This window comes from Apteryx mantelli, chromosome 2 (assembly GCF_036417845.1).
Source record: "Apteryx mantelli isolate bAptMan1 chromosome 2, bAptMan1.hap1, whole genome shotgun sequence".
In the NCBI taxonomy this organism is placed as follows: Eukaryota; Metazoa; Chordata; class Aves; order Apterygiformes; family Apterygidae; genus Apteryx; species Apteryx mantelli.
The window spans coordinates 45,808,652-45,832,129 of NC_089979.1; the positions used below are offsets into that span (position 1 = coordinate 45,808,652).

The 23,478-nt window shown below is 40.9% G+C and overlaps 1 protein-coding gene across 1 annotated transcript in view; it reads left to right on the forward strand.

The window, feature by feature from the left end:
- STMN2 (stathmin 2) overlaps window positions 1-6,888 on the forward strand; it is a 41,533-nt gene extending 34,645 nt beyond the window's left edge. Inside the window, exons 4-5 of the mRNA XM_013942877.2 lie at window positions 2,726-2,917; window positions 5,553-6,888. Coding sequence (XP_013798331.1) covers window positions 2,726-2,917; window positions 5,553-5,612 — 252 coding nt within the window. The 3' untranslated portion in view covers window positions 5,613-6,888. The remainder of the gene's footprint in view (window positions 1-2,725; window positions 2,918-5,552) is intronic.
- The last annotated feature ends 16,590 nt before the right edge of the window (window positions 6,889-23,478 follow it).

Genomic DNA, 23,478 nt, shown 5'->3' on the forward strand with positions numbered 1-23,478 from the left:
CATTCAAACTCTTACTAGTGCCAATGCAATTTGCGTTTCGTAAAAACTGAATTAGAGTATGAGGATTTTCTTCATTAGTGGCCAAATCAGTTCTGAATGTGCGGTCTCCAAAGGCAGCCTCTAGAACCGTGTATACTATGATACAGGACTCTGATTTTTCACCATTCTCCTGGATTTATGCTAATTAATAAAAAGTAGTCCAAAAGGCAAATAGTTTGAATGGAAGAAAACAAATCCAGAGAAATGGGCAAGTATCCCAAAGTCTCAATGGCATTTTGATACCTCCCATTGAAAGCCAATGCTTCTTTCCAAAATGTTACTTATAGGCACAGTGCAAACCTTATTTTTCATTATGGCATCTCCATTGGTCCTGGATATGTTCTGGAAATGTCTGTTTAAATCTGCAAATGCTTTATTTTATAACAAATTATATATTTTTTTAAATGTCATGAAATGATAGCCTTTCGAAATAACAAATCACTCCTGAAAACTTTCATGGGAAAGGATGTTACGATTAGTATCTTTTCTATTCAAATTCCCAACAGGAAAGCAAATATATCTTTAGATTATCAAAGTTACTTTGGGATCATTTAAGCAAAGAGTCCCCAAAATTCATATCAGCAACCAAATTTTAATGATGATAACTTTTCCAAAAGCGGATGCAAAATTGCCATTGAAGAGTAAATTAAACATAAAATGCAGAATTGTGGGAAGAACTTCACAAGCACATGTCAAGCTGAGCCACTCTTGTTGCTTCAAAAAGGGTAAAACAGGCTGAAGATGTTCATTTTTTTTTATTATTTTTACATTGTACACAAAATCTTTCAAAATGACTTTTTTCCATTTTGAAGTAGGCCAATATTTAAAGAAATGTTAAAGGCTAATCTAAAATCAAATATTTTGCTCAAAGATAACCCATTTTATTATGAGCATAATTATTAAAATTATTGATAGTTTTGTTTAATTTTATGGGGGTTTTATGATTTTTGAATTAGTCTACAAAATTCCTTCTTTGCCCAGCTCTCTTTGGCTTTGGCTCATTCTCTTCCCTTTCCCTATTAGTGAAGCTCCCCCTTTTCTTGGCTGTGCTCATCTGGGGAATGTCTGTTATCCTTTGGCCTGCACAACACTTATTTTGTATGACACAAAGAACTGAAAAATACTTGCTCTGTTCCTATTCACCGTATTCTATAGTGGGAGGAAAAACAAGGAAGAGCCTTTGTTAGGGACCAACCAATTTAGTGGACCATTCCCATCAGCAAATGCTCTAGGGATCATAGTTAGAGAAATGTTGCTTTGAGCCCTTAACTGGAACCAAACCAGAGATGACAGCAAATAAAATAAGTGGCCAAGATTTGCAAAAGTAGCTTTCCCCTCTGATTTCAAGCAAGCCATTATAACCTTTCAAAGCAATATATATTTCTCTCCAGTGTCTTGCAGCAAGATATTCTGCCTGGCTTTTGCAGTCTTTTCTGATTCTGCTTAACTTGCCTTGCTAGTGCATTTGGTTTTATGTGTATCTTACCTTTGCTAAAATGTTTGTCTTCTCCTCATAGCTGGATTTCACTCATGTAAAGGAATTGCAAGCTTTTTACTGCATTTGAAACCACACAGATAGAATTTAATAAGATTCATTACTGCAAATCATAATTATTGGTTAAACCTTTAATTTAGGCCTTAAACTAATTAATTTTTACAGATAACAATGGCAACCACGTGTGGTGATCTGCACTGAAATATACACATAGCTTCCCAGAGCCATATTTCATTCCTCATTTTCTGTTTTGTTTTTCATGCTCCCTCTAATTTATTTTATCCAAAAGCATTGCATGTTGTTTATCACTTCCAAATAACCCTCCTGAAACATATTATCTTTTTGACTAGACTTGCAGGGAGGATGGGCCCAACACTGCAAGCTCTTTGGCTTCTCTCCGAGAATTAGTGGTTTCATGTTAGTAATTTGATTTGAAATAAATAACAAAGCTTATGCTTCTGAATAATGAGTTTAGAAGGAAGAATAACACAGTATTGTGCATAAGCTGCATGCATTTAATTCCTACATGCTGTTTTCATCTTCCTTGCAAAATGTAAGCTTTATAGTAAAAATTATGGGGTTTTGCTATTTTTTATCAAATAAAACCCCCTTTTCCCTTTGTAATCAGTGAGGTGAAGCCAAACAGAAGTATCATGGAAAAAAACATTGTCTCAACTGCTTGTGTTTAGCTTTCATAACTGTAAATGTCAAAGCCTCTATTGACTATTCAATCACTTACTTTTAAGGGTAGTCCAACCTAGGCAAAACTGCACCTCTCTGTTTCTGAAACCTCCTTTTTACCACCATACATAGCTTCAGCCCTCAATCCCTTACCGCTACCAATAAAAACACTTATGGCTAGAAGATTGCAGCTTGCACTTAGTGCAGTAAGTGAGGCAACAAAAGGCAATAACACACAACAGCATTGCTTGTTAACAGAAGTGCTCCAGACACTTTGCTGCCGCTGCCTAAAGCATATGCCCCACATTTGGCCAGAGGCTCTAAGCCCCTGTTACTGAAACTGATCTTCTTTATACACAGAAGTGATTTTTCCAAGCAATGCGCATAACAACGAAAAAGCAAACTTCATATGGTTTCCAAATTGAGTGAACTGTTGCCCTTTGGAGGTTTTTGCGCCACATGAGTGTTTTGTGAGACACTCATTTCAGCCACATGTCTTGCTGTTTCCAGTCCCAGGAGGCCCAGGTGCTGAAACATCTGGCAGAGAAGAGAGAACATGAACGAGAAGTGCTTCAAAAGGCTTTGGAGGAGAACAACAACTTCAGCAAAATGGCAGAGGAAAAGCTGATACTGAAAATGGAACAGATCAAAGAAAACCGTGAAGCTAATTTAGCTGCTCTTATTGAACGTCTCCAAGAAAAGGTAACTGCACCATCACTCCTCACCTTAGACTAGAGAGGAAAGTCTAATCAATATTTTGAAGAGACATTGTGGAGTAGCTCTTTTCTCAATTGCTAAATTTGAGGGATTTTTATAAGTCAGAGCCCCTGGTGCCTATCTAAAACACAACTCACTTGTGAAAAAAACTAAACTTTTCTATAACTGTATCACCGACTCTGCTGTTCCCTGCCCCTGCTCTTAATCTTGGTGTAGGATTTTTGTGCTGGCTGAGATCCACATCTTTCTTTATTCTTATGGGGTTACAAAGGCAAAGGTCCAGTGTCAAAAGGAGAAAGCAAGCCAAAGATAGGTTGATTTTCTAGCTTATAAGAAGGCACTGTGAACAAATTAAAGGTCACTTGTGTTTAGATTTTGGCTTTTAAGAAAGGTCAGTGACCAAATTAAACAGTTGTCGTGTGGGTTTAGTTCTTGGCTTCTCAGAAGGGAAAGATGGAAAAATAGGGAAAAAAAGCTTTCTTATGCATCAAAAGCTTTCTTATACATCTTCTGTAAGTCTTGTGACTAAAAGAGAGTAAATTCTCTTTTGGAGACCTTTGGTAGAGCGAGAAGAATTCCCTTTAGGAAAGAGGTAAATCCCAAACACCACGGTGCAGGACTGAGTGTGCTCTTCCCCAGAGCAGCCCTTCCAACCAAGAGAAGGAAACCTGAGGATAAAGATTTAGCAGTGATAATATTTTTTAATTGGGTCTGCAGGAATGATTACTTGTTCCTGTCAACAATGAACTGTCTAATATACTAGCAAACAGACTTACACAGAAAAATCTCTTACAGTTGTTTTCAATGAAAACGGGTGTCCTTTTGAGATCTTTTCAGTAAGGCCCTGTCCTTCTTCAGTGGAGACAAAAGTATCCTTTCAGAGAGGAGGAAAAAACAAGAGTTTCCCAAAGGATGATGTTACTAGAGAACATGCAAACTTGATAATTCTTGAGCTTGAAAATTGTGCCCGAATTAGTTGACATTTTTGCATTAGATTAGTATGTGGGCACATATCCCAAAGCTTATGAAAACAAAGGAAAAAGCCAATTAGTCATCCTTGAGGTACTAAAAGGAAATGTGAAGGACAGCTGGAGCATCTCTGTGTACTAGATTAATGCTAACAACATTAAGACTGTCAAGCCCCTTTTCCTCGGAAATGTGATGGTATACCGTTGCATGAAATCCAAAGAATGCTTCTGAGCAAAGATGATAATAACATATTTGGGAACCTTTGTACAGACCAGAAATTAATAATTGTGTTACTACTACTTGAACAAACACAAAAGCCAACTCTGCATATGCAGGAAAAGATGAAGTGAGATATCTGTGTTTAAGTCTTCAAAACTGACCCACAAATGTGGATGCCCCCAGGTTTTGGTGTCTAGAAGCACCCAGTATCAAGGTAATTTCTATATACTGCCATCAACAGGAGCTCCAAGGAACAAGACCCTTAGAAAATCTGGAGCTCAGAATTACAGATTATATAAGAAAATGTGATCTACAGATTCAGTTGATGCAGTAAGCTGTCTTGGCCTGTGATCCACAGTCCAGCTCAGACAATGAAAAGATTCCTATTGATTTCAGTGAAATTTTGACCAATCCCCATAAAAGACCCTCTAATATTTATAAATACCTAGGGGCTATCTTAAATTGAAGTCTGCTAGGATGGATATTTGCTTTTATAGTCACCTTGTTATGTTTGCTGTTGCACTGTCAGCAGCAGGGGTGGTTTCAGGGATTAGACACAAGGAAGGTAAAAGTCTGATAGTCCGACAGTTGAAAAGAACAGAGGTATAAACTAAAAACCCTGAAACCCAAGAGCTGCCAGAAATAATATAGTTTTATAAACACCATGAGTGGAACATTCCTAAATGTACTTGACAGTTGTTGTTCCTGACCACAGGCCCATTTCCACAGAAGTATCTGAATATACAGTGGCTCGAATAAGTCTAAAATAATTATGAACTGTTTCTGTAAAAGGGAAGACAACATGGCTAAAGGTGAACAGAAGAGCTTAGCACTGAAGTTTGCTAATAGCTCCCCTACTACCTCAGAGCTGGAGAAGGCACCAAGAGGACAGCTAGCCTCATCATTTGATCTAAGGGGATGTTTGAGGTACTCAGATTGACCCATCTGGGTGGAACTAAATTCTGCAACCTTTAATTATGGTTCCTAAAAACTACAGATAATATAGTAACTATCACATCTTCTGCATACAGTGTGCAAGCAAGGAATTCAAGCCCATTCATCCTTCTCTATATTTGATTTTTTGGTAACATTTAGGAAGTCAAAAGGAAATGTGGGCATATGGCACATTTCATGTAGCAAGCACCAGCTCTCAGTGTGGGCCCTTACAAGGAAACTCTTTCAGGTGCTGAGGCCTATATCAGATATAAGACTGTGCTCTGGAACTTAAGCACAATGTAAGCACACAGCATGCCTTGGGCTGGCCTGGTGGAGGCCACCACTCCTGAGTTGCAGCCCATAAAGATGGTTGTGCTGTGAAACAAGTTTTGCACAGACGTGAAATGCACAGCCTTAAAGGGGTTGTCATCAGAAGCCTCCCTGGGAACATAGAATGAGAACGAGGTTTGATTTTTGCCTTCTTGATGTTTTCCAGGAGAGGCATGCTGCAGAGGTCCGTAGAAACAAGGAGCTCCAGGTGGAACTGTCTGGCTGAAAACAGCAATGGTGGATGTGACCCATCCCCACCATTAGTAAACTCCCCCTGCCTATATTATTATGGATCATGCGATATCAGTATGGGAAATGTATGACATGGTTTAAAAAAAAATCAAGAACTCAATAAAAAACTTTAAAAAAGAAACAAAAATAAAAACAAAAACAATGCGGTCTCTTTGCAGAATGATTTGCTTGATGTTTAAAAAACTTGGATCTTATTTTGTAAATACTTACATTTTTGTTAAAAAATACAAGTATTGCATTATGCAAGTTATTTCATAATCTTACATGTCCTGTAACAGGCTTCTGATGTTGTCTATTTCCACTCAGTTGACTTTGCTGGGTTGGTTCATTTGAAGCACCTCACGTCTAACTCCATTCCCTGCGACTCTCATTCCAACCCACCAACGAGGTCAGTAGTAGTTCTATGGTGCTAGAGACCAGCCATTGCCTAATAACCTAGAGCGCTTTGCCATCAATAAGCTTTGTTAAAGCAGTAGCTAGGTGACAGGTATTGTGACTTCACATTCAGCTGTCCAAGACAAAAGGCTCTTAAAATGCAGTTTCTTCAAATGCAATTTGCCCTATAGGTTTCTGTAGCATGCTGTATAATGGAAGTTAAATCACTGCGTACAATACTTGTTGCTTCTGCCTTTTGAGATGAGAGGCAGCAAACACTGCTTTGCAACAGACATGGAAGCAAGTGATAAGTCGGTTTAAGGCAAATTTAAGAGGAACATTGTAATCATCAAGCTATGACAAATTCTAAATGATACAAATGCTAATTGTAAAGTGAGCTTAATTCACCACTTGAAAATTTATTGATGGAGCAAATAATAGCATCAAGTGGCTTTATCTGTAGATGCCATGATCTATGATACTCATCTGATGCTACCGTATTACGTGTGTAATGGTACAAAAGGCTACTGAATATTTCACCTGGAACACGTGAGCCAGTTGTTATATTTTTTTGACACTGCTGACTTCCATTTGACATGACCTTTACACTTCAGTGTTAGCCAACTCTACCTAGTGACAGACATCTAGAGCTAAGAGGGCTGAAGCAGCAGGAATGACTAGACAGGGTGCTTGTGCCAAGTACAGTATCACCAAACCTATCACATCATCCCCCAAATAGCTGCAGTTTTGAAGTTGTCCCTACCCCCCTGGAGGTTGCTGCCTGCATATTCTACTCTTCATTAGTGCTATTTTCCTGTATGTCATTGTGAGCAAGCTGTGATTAATAAAGAATTGGGGTTCTGTGAACTGAAAAAGGGCTTGTCTGTTTTCTCACTCCACTTCTCTGACATGTGCCCATTTGAGGAGAAAACCTACTGTAATCATAAAAATGTGGAAATGAGACTTATGTGAGACCTATTAATATGTCAAGCCTATTTCTCTGCTAATACAGGACTGACCCCGCAATGTGTTTTCCAGTGCTTAGACTTGGTTTATTTTTTAACTTTACCATACAATCTTAGCCTATAAATGTTACCTCTAGCACAGAGTATATTAAAAAATAACTAGCCACACACCCCTACACTCCATAATCCTGATTCAACCCTGAAACAAAAGTAATTAGGGGAAAGAAAATTTAGTAAGATAGCCCCGGGCACAAACATCATAGCTGCAGCAAGATTATGGCTGTTATGCACTAATTTGGGGGGTAAAAGGTATTCATTCACAGGATTTATCAAAAAATCACAAAATAGCTATGGAAGCTGTTGGGCTGCAGCGCTGATATATGAAATTGGATCTGACCCCATTTAGAACTAGAGAGGTGATCCAGAATTACATCTAGGATTCATTTTCTGATTTAAACTAATGAAAGTGGAGTCACTTGTTCTTTCAGAGACATGGGCCAAAAGCTCCACATCTGCATCAGCCAGTTTCTGACCCATGCAACCTATTCTATTTCAAAGCCAAGTTATGTCCCTGGAAGACTTGGCCAATAGTCAAAAAGCGGCAGAAGTTGTCCCATGTACAAGGCTGCAAGGTGAGTGTGCAATGAGCTCTGTACCATATAATAAGAGGAATAATCCAGTTTGTTATGAAAACTTGGTTTTGTTGTTGTTCTGGCAAAATTACCAGAAGCAAACTTGACAGAGGAAGTCAAATAGCAAACTTTGGATCTGGATGTCATGAGCTCCAATGTTGCCAACTCTTCCAAGTTTGTATCTTGGTTAAAGCCACAGTGAAAAAAAGGCCTAATATAAGTCAAGCTTATATTTTAATTTAAGGTCCAGGTTTTCAGTCTGAGGGCTCCTGGTTTTTGGGTTCATCTCCCAGTGGCAAGTCACTTAGTTCTCCCCCCGTCCCCTGACTTAACAAGATCTGGCTGTGCTGCAAACCCTTTTGCCATTTATCCCGCTGGCCACATCTGCTAACCAGCCAAGGGCAAACCCCGGTGTTGAAGCCCGGCAGGACAGCCTAGCTTGCCTCCTGATGGCCAACCTCTCTTCCCCTGCAAACGAGCCTGTCCACATCCAGCGTGCCTGTTGGAATGGTCCCTGGCACTTGCTGTCCCCAGAACAGGGCCTGGGCACTGCCTGGGAAGTACTGCTTGACTCTTACCAAAACTGCACCAGAGGGATGAACGAATAACAAAACTGTGTGGGCCACTCAAGGCCAATGGCAGAGCATGACTGCTCCTATTTTATTTACTTAGATATCTTAATAATTTGTGGGTTTAGAGTTCATTTTATTAAGGTATAACTATACTCCGAAAGTCTGTTTTTAAATCCAACTACATATTTAATATATAATAGCCAAAAGAAATCTCCTCCTGGTGACTTGCAACATGGCAGTTTCCTTATATTACTCCAGCCTTTAGTACTGAATTCCCAGCTCCTCCCTGCTTGTGTTAGCAAAAGCATATTTGTGCAAGGAGTCTCTCATGTGGAGTTACAGAATAAAGATCTCTTTGAAAAGTTATAGAATATCCAAAACATCCAATTAAGCATCCATTCTAAAGTAATACTTTGAAGATCCTAATTTATTTTTTAATTCAAAGGCAAGTGGAGTGTTCAGCACTTTGGGGGAAAAAAATCATATCGCTTCCTTGATTAATTGAAAATTTAAGCACCCAACTACATCCCATGAGCTTTGAACTACTGAAACTGCAGTGCAGAGCATCTACCGTGGGCTAAGTGATGTTGCCCAGAGAGCAGAATGGAGCTGGGAGCACCCATGTGACAAAGAGCAGATGCCTCCTCATCTCACAAAGATTTATAATTGCTCAGCTGCAGGCCAGAGCTGTGCTGAGGACCGAGAAAGGCATTTCTGACCTGTGGCCTCTGCATGTCCCATGGCCCCCAAGCCTGGGTTAGGGCTCTGTTTCCTGTTAGTTAATCCGTCAGATGTGTCAAGCCTGCCATAAGGACATGGGCTGATAAACAGACAGGAACGTTTCAGATCTATCAAAATTCATGTGGTCATACTGAAGCCACAAAATTCATGCTCAGACTGAAAATCAAACATTTCCAAAGTCAAGAGGCTTTGGATCTAAGATTTCAAGCTATTATTGGTCCAAAACTTGAAAACAATGTCTTTTTTCCCTTTATCATCACATTTAATGATTTTTTTTGAATGTCTGGAACAAAATACAAACATTTCTACAGTCACATAGCCATCTCAATGCTTCTTTACTGGTTTACAGCAATGTGACACACACACATGCTCAAACATGCACACGGGGTCACTCACTTCTTACCAGTCCTTTTGGAAGGATGGGCCCTGGGATCAGCATAGGAAAGGGCTTTATCCCCAGCACTTGAACCTATATGGAGAAGAGAAATACTTCTTCCTCTTCTCCCAAAACTAGGGGATCTGACTTAAAACCTTCCCTTCGGGCAGCATGAACACTTTCCATGTTTTCAGGTTTTTTGCAGATCCCATTATGTCTGATCAAATCCTCTCATCAGGTTTTTGGTGGAGAGAAAAAAACACTGCAAAGGCAGAGGCAGGATCTGCTTCCATTTTGCAACACATCCCGCATTCTGAGCGTCTTTCATCTGTGAAAGAAAGCACAACTCCCCATAGTAGAAGAGATATTGCTAAGTAATGAGAGAATTTTAGATAATATTCCAGTCTGAGGGCTGGTTGCCACAGTGATGCTGGTGCAACAGTGCCATGCAGTGGTCAGTTTTAATAAAGAGCATAATCTCTAAATAAACTAGGGACTGCATTGCAAGGATCTCCCTCTGAAGAATATCCCTTTAATCTGCTACATGGTTGTGTTAGGTCCTTATGTAATGTAGATGGTGGATCTGAAATCTGAGACTGAGCCCAGATGTTTTGGGATTTAACTCTGGTCTAACATGAGCGGCAAGATCATGAGTAGCTGTAAAACTAAAAGGATCTGATTTTTTTCTGTGAAAAAAGGAGTGGCCAGAATTGCAAACATCACAACACCATAATCAGAAATTCTTGTAACTGTGAAAATAGCTACATTAATGCAGCTTCAGACATGGCTAGGAAGCGACAGACAATTCCTAGCAGTCAACTCAGAAGACAGACTAAGGAAGTGATAAAAGCAACTTCAGAAATACACGGAACAGTGATAAAAGCTAGCATCAAAACCCCCTAGCAGATCAGGGGCAAAATGAACCATGAAACAATCCTCACATTTAAAAAGTAGGCTTCACCTCCGAGCAGAGAAGAGAAGACGGTCACACTTGGACCTGTCATCCTTCAAAAACACTGAACTCTTCCCTTCCTTCAAATAGGGTGCACTAGGGGACAATACAGAGGAGCCTAAAATCCAGCCTACATATGTAAATATAACCAGCAGCTTGTGAGCAGCAGAAACAAGAGTCTCCTGTGGATCCCCTGTGGATTAGGGGGTTCTCCAACATACTGTAAAACGCCTTTGCTTTGGACATTCGTAACTTCTTCAGTGCAGTTGCTCTGGTAGCACCTAAGCTTGGACCATCCTGTTAACATTAATGGAGCTCTCTGTTTCTATTCAAATGTCTAGTTCCACAGAGCCTGTAGGAACACATTTTGAGCACTTAGGGAAACATTCACCCCTCCAATGCAATGCCGGCCTCCATTTCTTTGGGTAAATAGCTGCTGCAAAAAGTCTTCCTACTGAAACAGGCAGGCTTTGGTCAAACAGTCTCCAGAAAAGAAAGCTACTGCGCAGCTCCCCTAAAATCCTCATGTACAACTACTTGTGACCGAAAGAGGGCAAGCTCTGATTATTTAACATGTGACTGTGAATGATAAATTTCATTTGGAAAAGCACTTTAGCCTGTGCACTATACTGGAACCCTGCTTTAGAGCATCATGAAGAATGATATTCTATCATTTGTCCTAAAATCTGGATTTGCATTTATATAGCATAAAAGATATTACTCTTTCCTTGGGCAAATTTCATTACTTTGGCTAGATTTCCTTATGAATACAGCACTGGAGAAACGTTATATAAACTGAAGGATAATGTAGCCATAAGAATAAATGGGTATAAATTAGCTGTTCCATTAGGCTGGAATTTAGGAGCTGGTTGCGAGCCACCAGTGAGCCTGAACCAGCTTTCCAGCCTGCAGAATGGAAGCAGGAAAACCAAACTACTTTTCCGCTGGATTTGGAGCGGGCTGGGAAAGGATGACATGCCTGGTTGCTCACAGCAGAAAGACCAGACTCAACAGCTGGGTATTTCCTTCCTGCCCTGTGTTTCTACACTTCCCTCTTTGCAAATGTTGAAAAAACAGTGGAGTGCAGTGGGATATAGACAGCTTCCAAATAACTATAAACAGGTTACCCAGATTGCAGATTGTCCTTGATGTAGACATTAGCTCAGGCGCAGCGCAAGATAAATGCAAGCCTTCTGCCTTCAGGGACAGGTCTGGAAGCAGCACAGCTGCTCGCTCACAGAATACAGCTAGAATCTGAACTATCAATTTCTGTTAGACTCTAGATGTGCCATGAAGAGCCAGCTCAGGTTTTGGTGTGCCAAGTTCCTAGGACACCCTACCAATGCTGGAGGGAGCCTGCCTTGACCCAGCTAGGTCTGTCAGCTTGGGCCACTGCCTGCCCAGCCACAGCCTGCTGCAGAGCTGGGGGCACAGGAAAAACGCCATCACCCAGGGGCTGAGAGGAAAGGAGGAAGCTGTCCACTGGCCGGAGCCGAGTGGAAAATGTGTCAGCAGCACCAGAGCTAAGGGAGGGAGGATAAGGGCAAAATCATGGGCACTGCTTCTGCTTTGAGCTCCCCAGCCTCCCCGGGGCCTTGGGAAGGTCCTGTGGGAAGCATGGGCCCAGCTTCCTCGCCTCCATGCAGAATACCATAAGAATAACTGGCAGCTGCACTATGGAGCCAGCTGAGTAGCTCTTCAGCACTAGCACCGTGTGGTGTGTGCCCCTGCACTCCCTGGCTCATGCCAGATTATCAGGATTTTGCATTATCTGGGTGTCCTGGCCTGCCATTAGCTCAGCATTAGAGCTGGGTGTAGAAATTATACTAACAAAGATATTTTTCTGTGTATTTTTACCACCCTGCTTTATAAATGAACAGAAGTAGCTATCAATAATCAAATGCTTGGGCTAGTTTGAAAATGTTAGTATTTTTCTCTGAAAGGATTTATTATAACTGCTGAAGGCAGGAACATGTGTCCATCATCTCCATGGCTTTGATATGTCTTATCAGCAAATCAAACTGGAATTTTTAACATACAGATGATAGTGATTCTTTCTCATTATTCCCTATTATTTTCATGGTTATCCTAGGTAGTCAGTCTCTCCATGTCAAGACCACAGACAACTCTTTTCTTCTTTAAAAAACACATAATTGTGGAGGACTGGGAGGAGACCCACCTAATAGCATTCTTACCATACTTAAATCATTTAACAAGAAGTTGATAACTCAGACTTCCTCTTCCAGTGCTCTGGAATGCCTAAACTTTTACAATGTTCCTGAGCCCAGTTTTGGCCAGCACTAGCTGCTGCTCTGCCTGACAGGTCACGGGCAGGATCAGGGAGCTGCCTGTGTGCAGCTACACTGATTGAACGCTATGAGAGTTCACTAGAGAAACGTGGGCTGATTGCACAACTTGGCATCCATGCCGAGGCATGTTTAACATTCGTAGACGCAGCAAGCAGTCTTGGCTATACAAAGTCCTTTATACCGCCCCAGGCACCTGCTGGCTCTTGCAGCACATGTGCATGGACATTTTCAAACAGCCCAAAGCCCCCTGGCCTGGGCTTGGAGCTGGCTGAACACAGCCGGCTTAAAAACTGGATCTCCCCATCTGAGCAGCTCCATGCCAGGAATCCCAAGCCACGCCGGTGCAAGCGCTTGGCTGCCGTAACGCAGCTGCAAGTGCCCCAGGTTGCTTCTGGCTCGACTCAGTCAATATGGAGGGTGAGCAGAGTTGGCATGGCCACGCAAATCTCTGCAGCCCACAGGAGCCATGGCAGAGCTGGCATTTTCTCCTGCACCAGATGCCAGCTTCTTTTCCCCAGAGCAGCAGACAGGGCACCTCCCTGGCCAAGGCTTCCCTCATCATGGTTCTCCCACTCCTTCTGCAGCCACACCGGCTGCTTCTGTCTTTTTCTAATGAAGCCCAATTAGTCCTTGTTTTTGTTTTGAGGATCAAAGCAGATTTGATTCCCTCTCCTCTCCAGGAGGCAGTGGGTAAACTCTGCTGAGGCTGGATCCCAAAGCCACTTGGCTATCTTTCTTCTCTTTGCTGCACTCCTGCACTGTGACCCTCTGTGAAAGTGGGAGATTGGGGTGCACTCAAGACTTTTGAGTCTGTCCTGTAGGTCTGAGCAGGGGTCCCCAAAGGATTGCCTGATTTTCCAAGCCTTTTAAGAACTCATTCTTCTGCTTCCCTCTAAATGAAGCAAACTCAAGTACCCAACTACAATAACAATTTCTTGCAGGTTTGATTAATATTATGTTTTTTAAACCATCACTCATAAGAGCAGCTACATTGGGTCAAACCAAGGATCCCTTTGGCGCAGTACTCTGCCTCTGTCGGTGGTCAGTCACGGATGCTCGAGGAAGAGTATAAGCACAGGACAGGCTTGTGGTGATGCTTCTCTACTGTCCAATAATATGCAGTTCTGAAGCTGCCTGAGCAAGAATTATTTTGGATGTTTAATATCATTGATGGATTTATTTCTTTTATTAATATGTCTAATCATTTTCTGAGGCCTAGGTAAGCTTCCAGTATCCATAGCATCCTGTGACTACGAGCTCCACAGCTGAAAACATATCTCCCTTTGTTTGTTTTTCACGTGATAGCAGTCTGCTATCTGCTACATCTTTAAGCAGCTCCTCAGCTCTTTCAAAAAAAGAGGCAGAGAGGAAACTTTGAAATTGTTGCCACAGAAGGGAAATGTTCTGGGCAAAGACTTTCTTTTCCTCCAAACTAACAATCCCAGCTCTCTAAACTCTACTTGCCCACCTTGTACTTGGACACTACCTGCTACTCAGACACCAGGGCAGAGTCATCCCTCAAAAGTACGATTTGGTTGTCTATCTGTTATCAAATTATTCCATTTATTCCCAGTTTAAACACCTCAACTCTTGGGGGCTGGTTTAACAGAAATGTTTTACAATATTACAAAACAGATGTGCAGGTGTACAGATGTGCCTTACGGGCCTATACAAGTCAACTGCAGTTCTTGGCAATCACCAGCCAAAGAGTAATCCTTCCCCTAAGAAACAGGCCTCTATCCATCTGGAGTCTCAGAAAAGTGGAGTTGCTCTTCTCCTTATTCGCTAAAAATGTATACCTACGAGCACCTCATATTTTCAAAGCTTCTGGCCTAGGGCCAGCACCACACAGAACCCACTAGAAACACAGAAACCCTGCTAGCTAGCACAGGCCACCAAGGGACGCTACTTCTGTTCTGTAAGCGTGGAGCATTGACCCCCATTATATGGCAAGTTGGAGTTTTTTCCTAGGTTTTAATTTAAATTTTTCCTAGGTTTTAGTTTAAATTTAAATTTAATTTTTAGTTGGACCAATCAAATATGTGGAAAGAATATTACAGAAGACTTATTTTCCCATTTTCCTATGCCTTTCCCAGAGAAACCAGGAAACTCCATTTCCCAGAGAAACCAGATTTTTCTCAGTTTGGAGGGGACTTCCACACTGGAAGTCTACCTGCTTTCCCCCTGTCCCTGGGAACCACCAGGTACTATTTTACCTTTTACTTATTGTCCAAGTAAAGAGAGAAATGTAAGAGGTTTCTAAAGCAAAGGTAATTACTTCCCAGTGGAATAAAGAGAACTGGTGCAGCCTGTATGACTCCTTCTTTCCACCATATTTCAGACTGTTTTCCAAAGTACTAAAAGCCTGTACAAAACCAAGAAATCAGCTGAGTATTTTAGCTTGCCAAAGAGCTCCATATACGTTTTGCAGCTCTTAAGTCCTGTGCCCATCATACCTAATGAGCAGTAACTGAATGATGTACAAATCTGGAGTGTAAATGAACAATGACTGATTTAAAAGGAAACACACCTTGTTTCTGAGCAATATACTGATTTCTGCTGGATATTGTATTAAGCTTTCCCTCCCTGCACTGGAAATCAAACGCAAATATTCTGATACCGAACAGTTATCCCCATAAACTAAAACTTTCTTGGTTTGTGCAATATGGGAAAACATGTTCTTTTTCCTTGTTCTGGTCAGTGATCTATTCATTATTCTGATGCTAACAATGGTTTATTTTATTTCTACTAGCCTTTAATAGTAAGCAATAGCTGACTGAAAGCACAAAAAGGCTTTTACACTGTGTGGATTATCTCCCTACGAAAAGTCTTAAAACATGCTTTCACATCTTTGCATCACCATGAAGATAGTAGTATTCTTGAAAAGACCACCAAAAGACCTCCTTGCTATATTTACAGTGGGCTTAAAAGAAAGCAAACAGAAACAAAATATGAAATCATCTCCATTATAGTTGTCCAGACAAGGGCTGGCTGCAAATGCAGCTTCAAGTGGCTAGAGCAGTTGCAGTCTTATTGAATTGTTGGTCTTACAGAGAGACTGAATTTGAGATATCAAAATGCCAAGAGGAGAGTCAGAACAACTCCACACGTTTCTCAGAACTAGAGCCCTCAGAATCCTGAGGGCTGTTTCTGAGAAAATGCCTGCAGAGGAAGGTAAATCACAGTAGCTGAAGCAACAGACTTTATCAAGAAAAAGGCAAATGGCTATGTGGGTGACACTATGTATACTCATGGTATTCATTGCATCGCATGAGGTAGCTTCTACACATCAACAAAAGTAACCATGTCAGTAACTGCAGATATTTTATTACACCTAAATCTGAGGAACAACTCTATGAAATTATGAATGTGGCAGTTTTAATAGTAGGTGCAGCAATCGGCCTGATACTGGAGAAACTATTAACAACATGTCTCCATAGGTTTCGGGTTTGATATGTCCCTAGGGTAATACAATCTATGAAGCATTAACAATTCCATAGGGAATCACAAAATTATTTTAACATAACTACCCAAAGAAGCTGCTGGAGATACATCCTCTGACAAAGGACCAGCAAAGAGGATTCTTCATGCAGAAGAGAAGCAGTTGGTAGTCCTGCACAGGGGCAACACTAGAACTGCTCATGAACCACAGACACGCAGAAGGCCAAATAGGTTTGCAGTTCTGGTGAAACTGTTCTGCATTCAAGTAGGTGTAATCACACAGGCCACCACTTAAAGATTCTAAGCTACTTTTGCAAAGTCAGTGTAAGTACAGACACTGTTCCTATAAGCAGTGTTAAATTCAAGGCAACTGAAAGCAGAAATTGAGATTTCTCCAGCTTCATCTTCTCACCCACACTTTGGATGACTCACATGCTACCTAACTTAGTTTAATGGGGTTTTCTCATTACCCAGATCCTCCGGACAATTGCTCTAGTTACCCATATAAGCTACTTGTCCTCTGAGTAAGCCTGTGTGTGGTACTGGGCTTCATTTCATACAGCAGTCATAAGAGAAGATAAGAGAACTTCTGAAGTACTGTTGAATATCTCAGACAGAACTCCTTACTGCAAACTGCTTAATATTTTCTGGGAAAATATGGCCATGTTAGGGAACATATAGAAAGGAAAAGGCAGGCTGTTTCCAAAATATGTCTGTTTTACCCCATGTTATGTATTTTGTCCATAGTGCCATAAAATAATACTCACAAGTCCTGCTAAAAGGGTTTCATGACAAACACAAATCTTTCTTTGGGATTTACACCAGGGGATAAAGCAACATAAATAACAACATAACACATCATTTTGAGTGTTTGGACCTCATCAGTTCACGTGTGCTTCTTGAAACAGTGCAATGCTTACCCTATAAAAACCTGTTTAAGTCACACACAAGGAATTGTACAGAATCCAGTACTTGTCAAACTGAGCAAGTGTTTTACTTTTTGAAGAATTAACTTTGCCTCTCAGAAACCAGATGTGGATCTGCAGAATTACTTAAGGGTAAGTTCTTTCCTTCTCTTTCCCATTAATCACAATCTGATTGCATAACAATTGTTTTGCTTAAACCTGGACCTTTTCACGGATTGCTAAATGAGGAATATATGGATTATAATGAAATGGCTGTGGCATTCTGAACATAAATGGAATTCTCCAAACAAACATTGGTAATAAATGATGCAAATGTTTTGTACTATGTTAGCACTTAATTGGTTTTGATCATTCGTGTTTCATCCCTAAGAGAATATTGAATGAGTACTTGGTGTTGAAATATTATGTCAGTTTTTATTTTTCTGAAGGAAAAGCGGTAGTATTATAGCACTCACAAATAAATCAAAGTAAAATATTTTCAGTTATAGATTTAAACCTTCGTATTTTGATCATACTTTAAGAAAACACAACTTAAAATTAACTATAACCTTTATAAAAAAGGACAATATAAAGCATCTAAAACATAAAAGAGGTGTGGTCATTCATTTGATCTTCGAGTGGCTAATAAAGGACCTGACATGAGCATTCATTGATATCAATAGGAATTTGTTCAATAATATCAGTAAATGCTGAACCAGTTTCCAAATTGGTCATTCAATATCTCATGGTTGAAAAGCTGAGTCATTGTAAAAGGAAAACATTTAGAGACAGTTAAGTAAATAAAATAATGCACATTGCTAGTGATGCTAGGGACCTTTTTATCTAGATAGCATGTCATAATCTCCCCTAAAATGGAAAGTACATTGCTGTTGCTCCAGAGCTGTGGCAATCATTCATCCATCATCACATGCATTCAAACGTATCTTCATTCAACAACAAACTGCAATGAAACAATATCAGCAAAAGAAAGACTGTCTTTGGCTTCCTACAAAGAAAGAAAAGGTATTTGGAAATGTACCTGTGACCCAAAATGGGACTTAGTCCAGGAGTTGCATGTCTCTATTTTCTGACACAGATGAATTTTCTGGTTAAGCTACCTTCTTTCCAGAGTTCTTGTGAGTTTATGAAGCCCACTAATTCTTGCTGTATTAGTAATAAAGCCATTGAAATAGTAGATTTGTTACAAGACTTGCAAATAATAACACACTCTACAGCAATACACCTAAGCAGCAGTGTGTATTAAGAGCAACTCCTTGTTTTATGCTCAGTGCAGGCAACACTGAACTCATGTTGAAAAAAAAAATGCACTGAAGAACTTGCCTGCTTTATGATAACTCCCAGTCACAAGCCAACCTGTCCTCAAGCTACAAAGTCAGGCCACAGCCTTGTGGATCCTATTTGATTTCTCCCATCTTGTTAGGTGATAAACCTAAAGTCAAGGATATGGCGTATATGTGGTAGTTAGGAATTTACAAAGATGAAGCCAAAGATTATTCATTTATACTTCATCCATCTGTACAAACTCCATGTTTAGTGGAGCTTCTTTATCAGCTCTTTTGGAGATATGTGGAAATGATTTTCTTAAGGAATCTTTACGCACATTTGATTTAATGATTTATTTTTTCTGGAGAGCTCCCAGTGGCCTGTCACTCTGAACACTTGATGGAACCAGAAGAAACTGCCAGGAGTAGAAGAACTCAGGAGTGATCCCATGTAGTTTAGGACTATTTAGGATTCTGACACAGAATACCTCAAATGAACACAGCACAATGTATGAGCTGAACGAATGAAAACGCTTATCTGTCCTGGTGTTAAAAAATGACTGAACTTTGAACAGTAAATCCGCTGGTAGCTGTATGAACCAGGGCAGGCCTGAAGAAAAGATAACAATAAATGATGCCTGATGATGAAAGCTAAAACCAGAGTCCTAAAGCATACATCTGCTGAGTAGAACCAGGCAAATCATGAACTTGTGACTGATCAAAGGGATCAGAGGCCAATGAACTTATTCCTGGAGTCATCAAGAAAGAATTGCAGCATTTCTTGACACATTCAGGAAATCCCATGGCTATTTTTGACAACTATCACGTGGTGGATGGTCAGCATATTCTGCAGATAGGCAGATGAACACATCTTGCTGCCAAAAAGCCTTAGACATTTACTAACCTCTTAAAGAGAACCACAATATTTCTAGGCTCTCCCTAAGGCAGTAGCATCTCAGGACCAGGTCAGTTGTGAAAAAGTGTCGAGCAAGTGATGGGTCACTTCAGCTCACTTCTCAAAAAACAGTGCAGAGCTTATGGCACTCTTAAACCAATTCAGGGGACACTTTAAAAAGATCCATACACCCAGAGGAAGGAGTGTGTCAAGGCAGTGAAGGTGCCTTTGTCACAGATGAAATCTGGTTCTGAGCACAGACGTGCTGTTTTGCAGTGTCTCAGGCAACCAATGGAAACATAACTTTGTTCACATTTGAGGAGTGCTTTACAGAAAGCTGAAGCCCCTTTGAGTAACACCCTTCTGTCAGCAGCAAATCAATTATGTGGATATTATGCCAACTGAGCATCTCTTTTTACATTTTGAAACATACTATCACATAGGAGGATGCCAGGAAAGTAGTGAGCAAACAAAAGAAACAGGAAGCCAGGGCCTTGAAAGTCTCCAATGGAAATGGTTTTCATGTCAAATGACATACATGTCAAACATGAGTCACTGCTGCCATTTCTCCCTGCCCAAAAGAGGGAAATGTATACTTTGTCATCAAGACAAAGCATGGTAGGATGATAGATATTGTGAGGTTGGACTCCAGTGCTGCTAGGAGATAAATAAGGATATCTCTCCACAGTACCCATTACATTCTGTAACACTCTATGAGGACTGGAAACAGAGTCTTCTAGCCAGTATGAGTTTATCAACATTTCAGTGACAGAAAACATTACTCTTGTAAAGCTCTCCTGAAACACTGCCCACATTTGGTAGCTGTGGTGACTAATACCAAGCTGTTGTTTTAAAAACAACTTTGGAACAAGAAAACTGTAGTTGTGCTTCATTTTTCTCCTTTATTTTATACCAAGTGCAAGTGATTACTGACAGTTTGATGCAAAGAAAAATTGGATTTGGGTGTTATTATTTAGAAATAAAAAAGACAAAGGAGAAGTGCCTGGCAAAGACACACGCACATAATATCCCTGTCTTTTCTTCTCAAGAGCATGGCCTTATGTAAAGTAAGCTGCTCAAAGAGCAATGTGGCCCAGTCCTTAGCCATTACAGTATTTTGAGCAAAGCTCCACCAGCTCACAAATACCAAGAGTCTCGCCTATTATCTGCCTTTCAATCCCCCTGTATTGTCCATGAGACTTGCTTTTAGCTTACCCAAGGTTAGTGCACTTCAGTAACTCAGTCAACAGAGGGAAGTAGATGTCAAACATTCCCTCCCAGAAATATGGGCTTACTTTCTGACAGTTTAGTGGTATGAGAGTCATTGCTGGTGCAAATCCTCCAGCTTTGCCATCAGACCTCCTCTCCAGTAGCATCACTGAATCCTAAAAGGTAAAATGACCTGATTCATTTTTGATACCAGTAGTGGACATAGTTTGAATCATATCTCACTCCTTCAAAAATCTGTCTAGAATGAAGCATCTGTTAGGAAAAAATTATAACACTGATCCTTGCCTGCTCATCTGGACACCTGAGAGGAATGTGTGTCTTTAAACTCCAAGGTAACTTTACATCATCCCTTGCATGTGATGTGCAGCCTGCGTTACCTCTGAGATTATAAAGGAAAGTTCAGGGCCAAAAGAAAGAATTTACAGTGATGCCTGCAACTGCTGTTACTTTTTATGTGTGCTTGTTTGTAAGCCTACAGGACTTTGCCAATTCAGTGTGTCCCCTGCATTTTACTTTACGGACTGGGCTGTCAAACACTATTTTCCCATTTTTAATAACACCTTAGTAGCAACTATTTCAACAGAGCAGAAACATAACTCTTGAATTTGCAAGTGTTATGTTCTTGGTCCATAGAGATGCCAGTTAAAGGCCACAGCTCAAGAACAGACACTTTCTGACACTAGTGCTGTGCCAAATCTCTGCACTGTATTTTTTTTGAGGAAATCCCCCCTCCCTGGTGCCCTACACATTAGAATGGGGCCCAGCCACATTTGTTGGCTTTAGACGTCTCTAGAGGGACAGGAAGAAAAACCAAACGGAGTCAGCTCCATGCACACTGTGCTCCAAACTGCAGAAAGCTGCAGGGAATTGAGGAGACAATACATGCTATAGGCTCTTTTATTGGAACAGGAGCACTCTCATTCTCTGTTAAATCAATAGAGTTGTAAAAGTTATTTCTATAGAAGCCTATTGTCTCTATCCTTTTAAAAACTGTTTAAAAGTGTTTCCCAGACAGCTCCACTGCTATTGTAACGTCAACAACACCCCCCCCCCCAAATGGCAGTACTTTGCTCCCATGGGCCACTCAACAGAATAACGCAACTGCTCTGCTGCCTCACAGCCTTCCCCTTTCAGTCTTGTGAAAGCCTGTGCATAAAACAAAATTGTTCCAGAGACACTAATCTGGAATGTGTTCTCCGTACACTCCCTAAAAGGAGATATAACTGATATTTTCATGTGTCCTCCAGAGGAGAGTTTTCCTTTCTCTAAGGAAAGGCTGTAAGGAAATTTAGCCCCTCTCTCCTTGCTGAAGTTCTTCTCTTGCCCAGATCATGTATTTTTTCTGATATCATCCTGAGAAGACATCTTTCCCAAGGTTATAAGGGCTTCTTGTTCATTTCTTGAATAGGTTCTTGCCATCACTGCAACGTACAGATTGGTCATTTGAGGCAACTGAGCTATATGTAGGCACAGACTCTTTGCAGACTTTGTTGTTTATTGTTTATTGTTTATTTAGTGCTACACATTTGTGATTGTTCCTGGTTTCAGGCAGTAGAACTAGAGAGGCAACTGGAGGGAAACAAGCAATTAGTCAGGAAAAAATATATATATATATATATATATATATATATATATATATATCTGCTGCAGTACTGCTCAGGCCCAGGGAAGACAATAAGCAGGGCTGTGTCTGCGACAATTCAGATTCTGGACCACTTGTATAAGAGGTTTTACTGTCAGCTTCTTCACCCAGGTAATTACATTCACTTCATGGAGAGAGGCAACCCCAATGTGAATAAGGGCCCAGCCCAGCCCATGGTAATCTTACTTGTCCAAGCTCCTGCTCAGTCCCATAGGGTTGCTAACCACCATGACATTTCTGACAAATGAGGATGACTGAGGGGAATGTCTTCTCCCTTCATACTCCAACCTTTCCTCAACCCTGATTCTTTCCACAGTCCCAACCTGTTTCCTTCCATGCCTCTAACTCCGCCTGAAAGCCATGCTCTAACTGTAGACTCCTACACATTTTTATTACTTCAAGGTTTCCCACTGGGATCCCAGCTTACACCTCTTTATTTGCCCCATGAGCCAGCCCCACACATCTGTGCCATCCTAACAGAGACTTCAGCTGTGCCTCCCCTGCCATCACCCACACACAGAGCTCCTCAAACAGACATGTTCCTCACCCCGTTGTGCCCAGCCTGACCCCATGTCCCTCCTTCCCAGCTCACATTCACTGTGCTCCAGGGTCCTTTCATCTCGGCCTGGCTCCCTCAACAGATGGTGCAGACACAAGGTCCCACTGGGTTCATGAGATCCTGAGGCCCTTTAACAGAGGAGACACTGTCTTCCACAGGGGTAAGACAGAGTCACAGAATAATTTAGTCTGGAAGGAACTTCTGGAGGTCACCTCATCCAGCTCCCTGCTCAAAGCAGGGCCAATTTCAAAGTTGAATGTAACTTCAAATTTAGCTCAAGTTACTCAGGGCCTTCTCGTCCAGTTGAGTTTTGAATATCTTCAAGGATGAATATTCCACAAGCTCTCTGGCAAAAATGTCGCAACCTTCTGGGCAAAACGATAGCTTTCAAAAGACTCTATTCCAATACATACTGGTATATGTAGCAAACATCTTCCTTTGTCTGGACAACACTACTAAAGCTTGGATGACCTAAAGAAACCCTCTCTGTACATCTACATACATTTATCACTAAGTAGTGCTAAGGGAGGGAAGGGGAGCCCATGGTTCTCTTCCCATGGTTCTCCATAACTCCTAGTAAACATATGTTCTGTGCTATTTCAGCTATTTTGATCTTTTCAGCTGCTAAAGATGGTTTCCTAGCTCATGCATGGACCTCTAAGCACTACCATACCACAAATAATAAATAATATTTTCCCTTCTTTCCTGTGGACATATGTGGGGTGAAAGCTAACAAATTTTTGCAGTGCAGATCAGTTGCAAAAGAAACTGTCCTGTATATGGTGTTTGTGCAGTACCTCAATCTCAAAGTGCAGTATATCACGTTGAAAGCTGGTAACACCTTCAGATGTCTAGGTTGCTTCACAGTTCCTGTTTTGCATGCCTACTTTCAGTTGCTTATAAGTGCAAAACTTTAACTGTTCCAGCTAAAAATGTCATGATAAAGTCTTCAAATAGACCAAC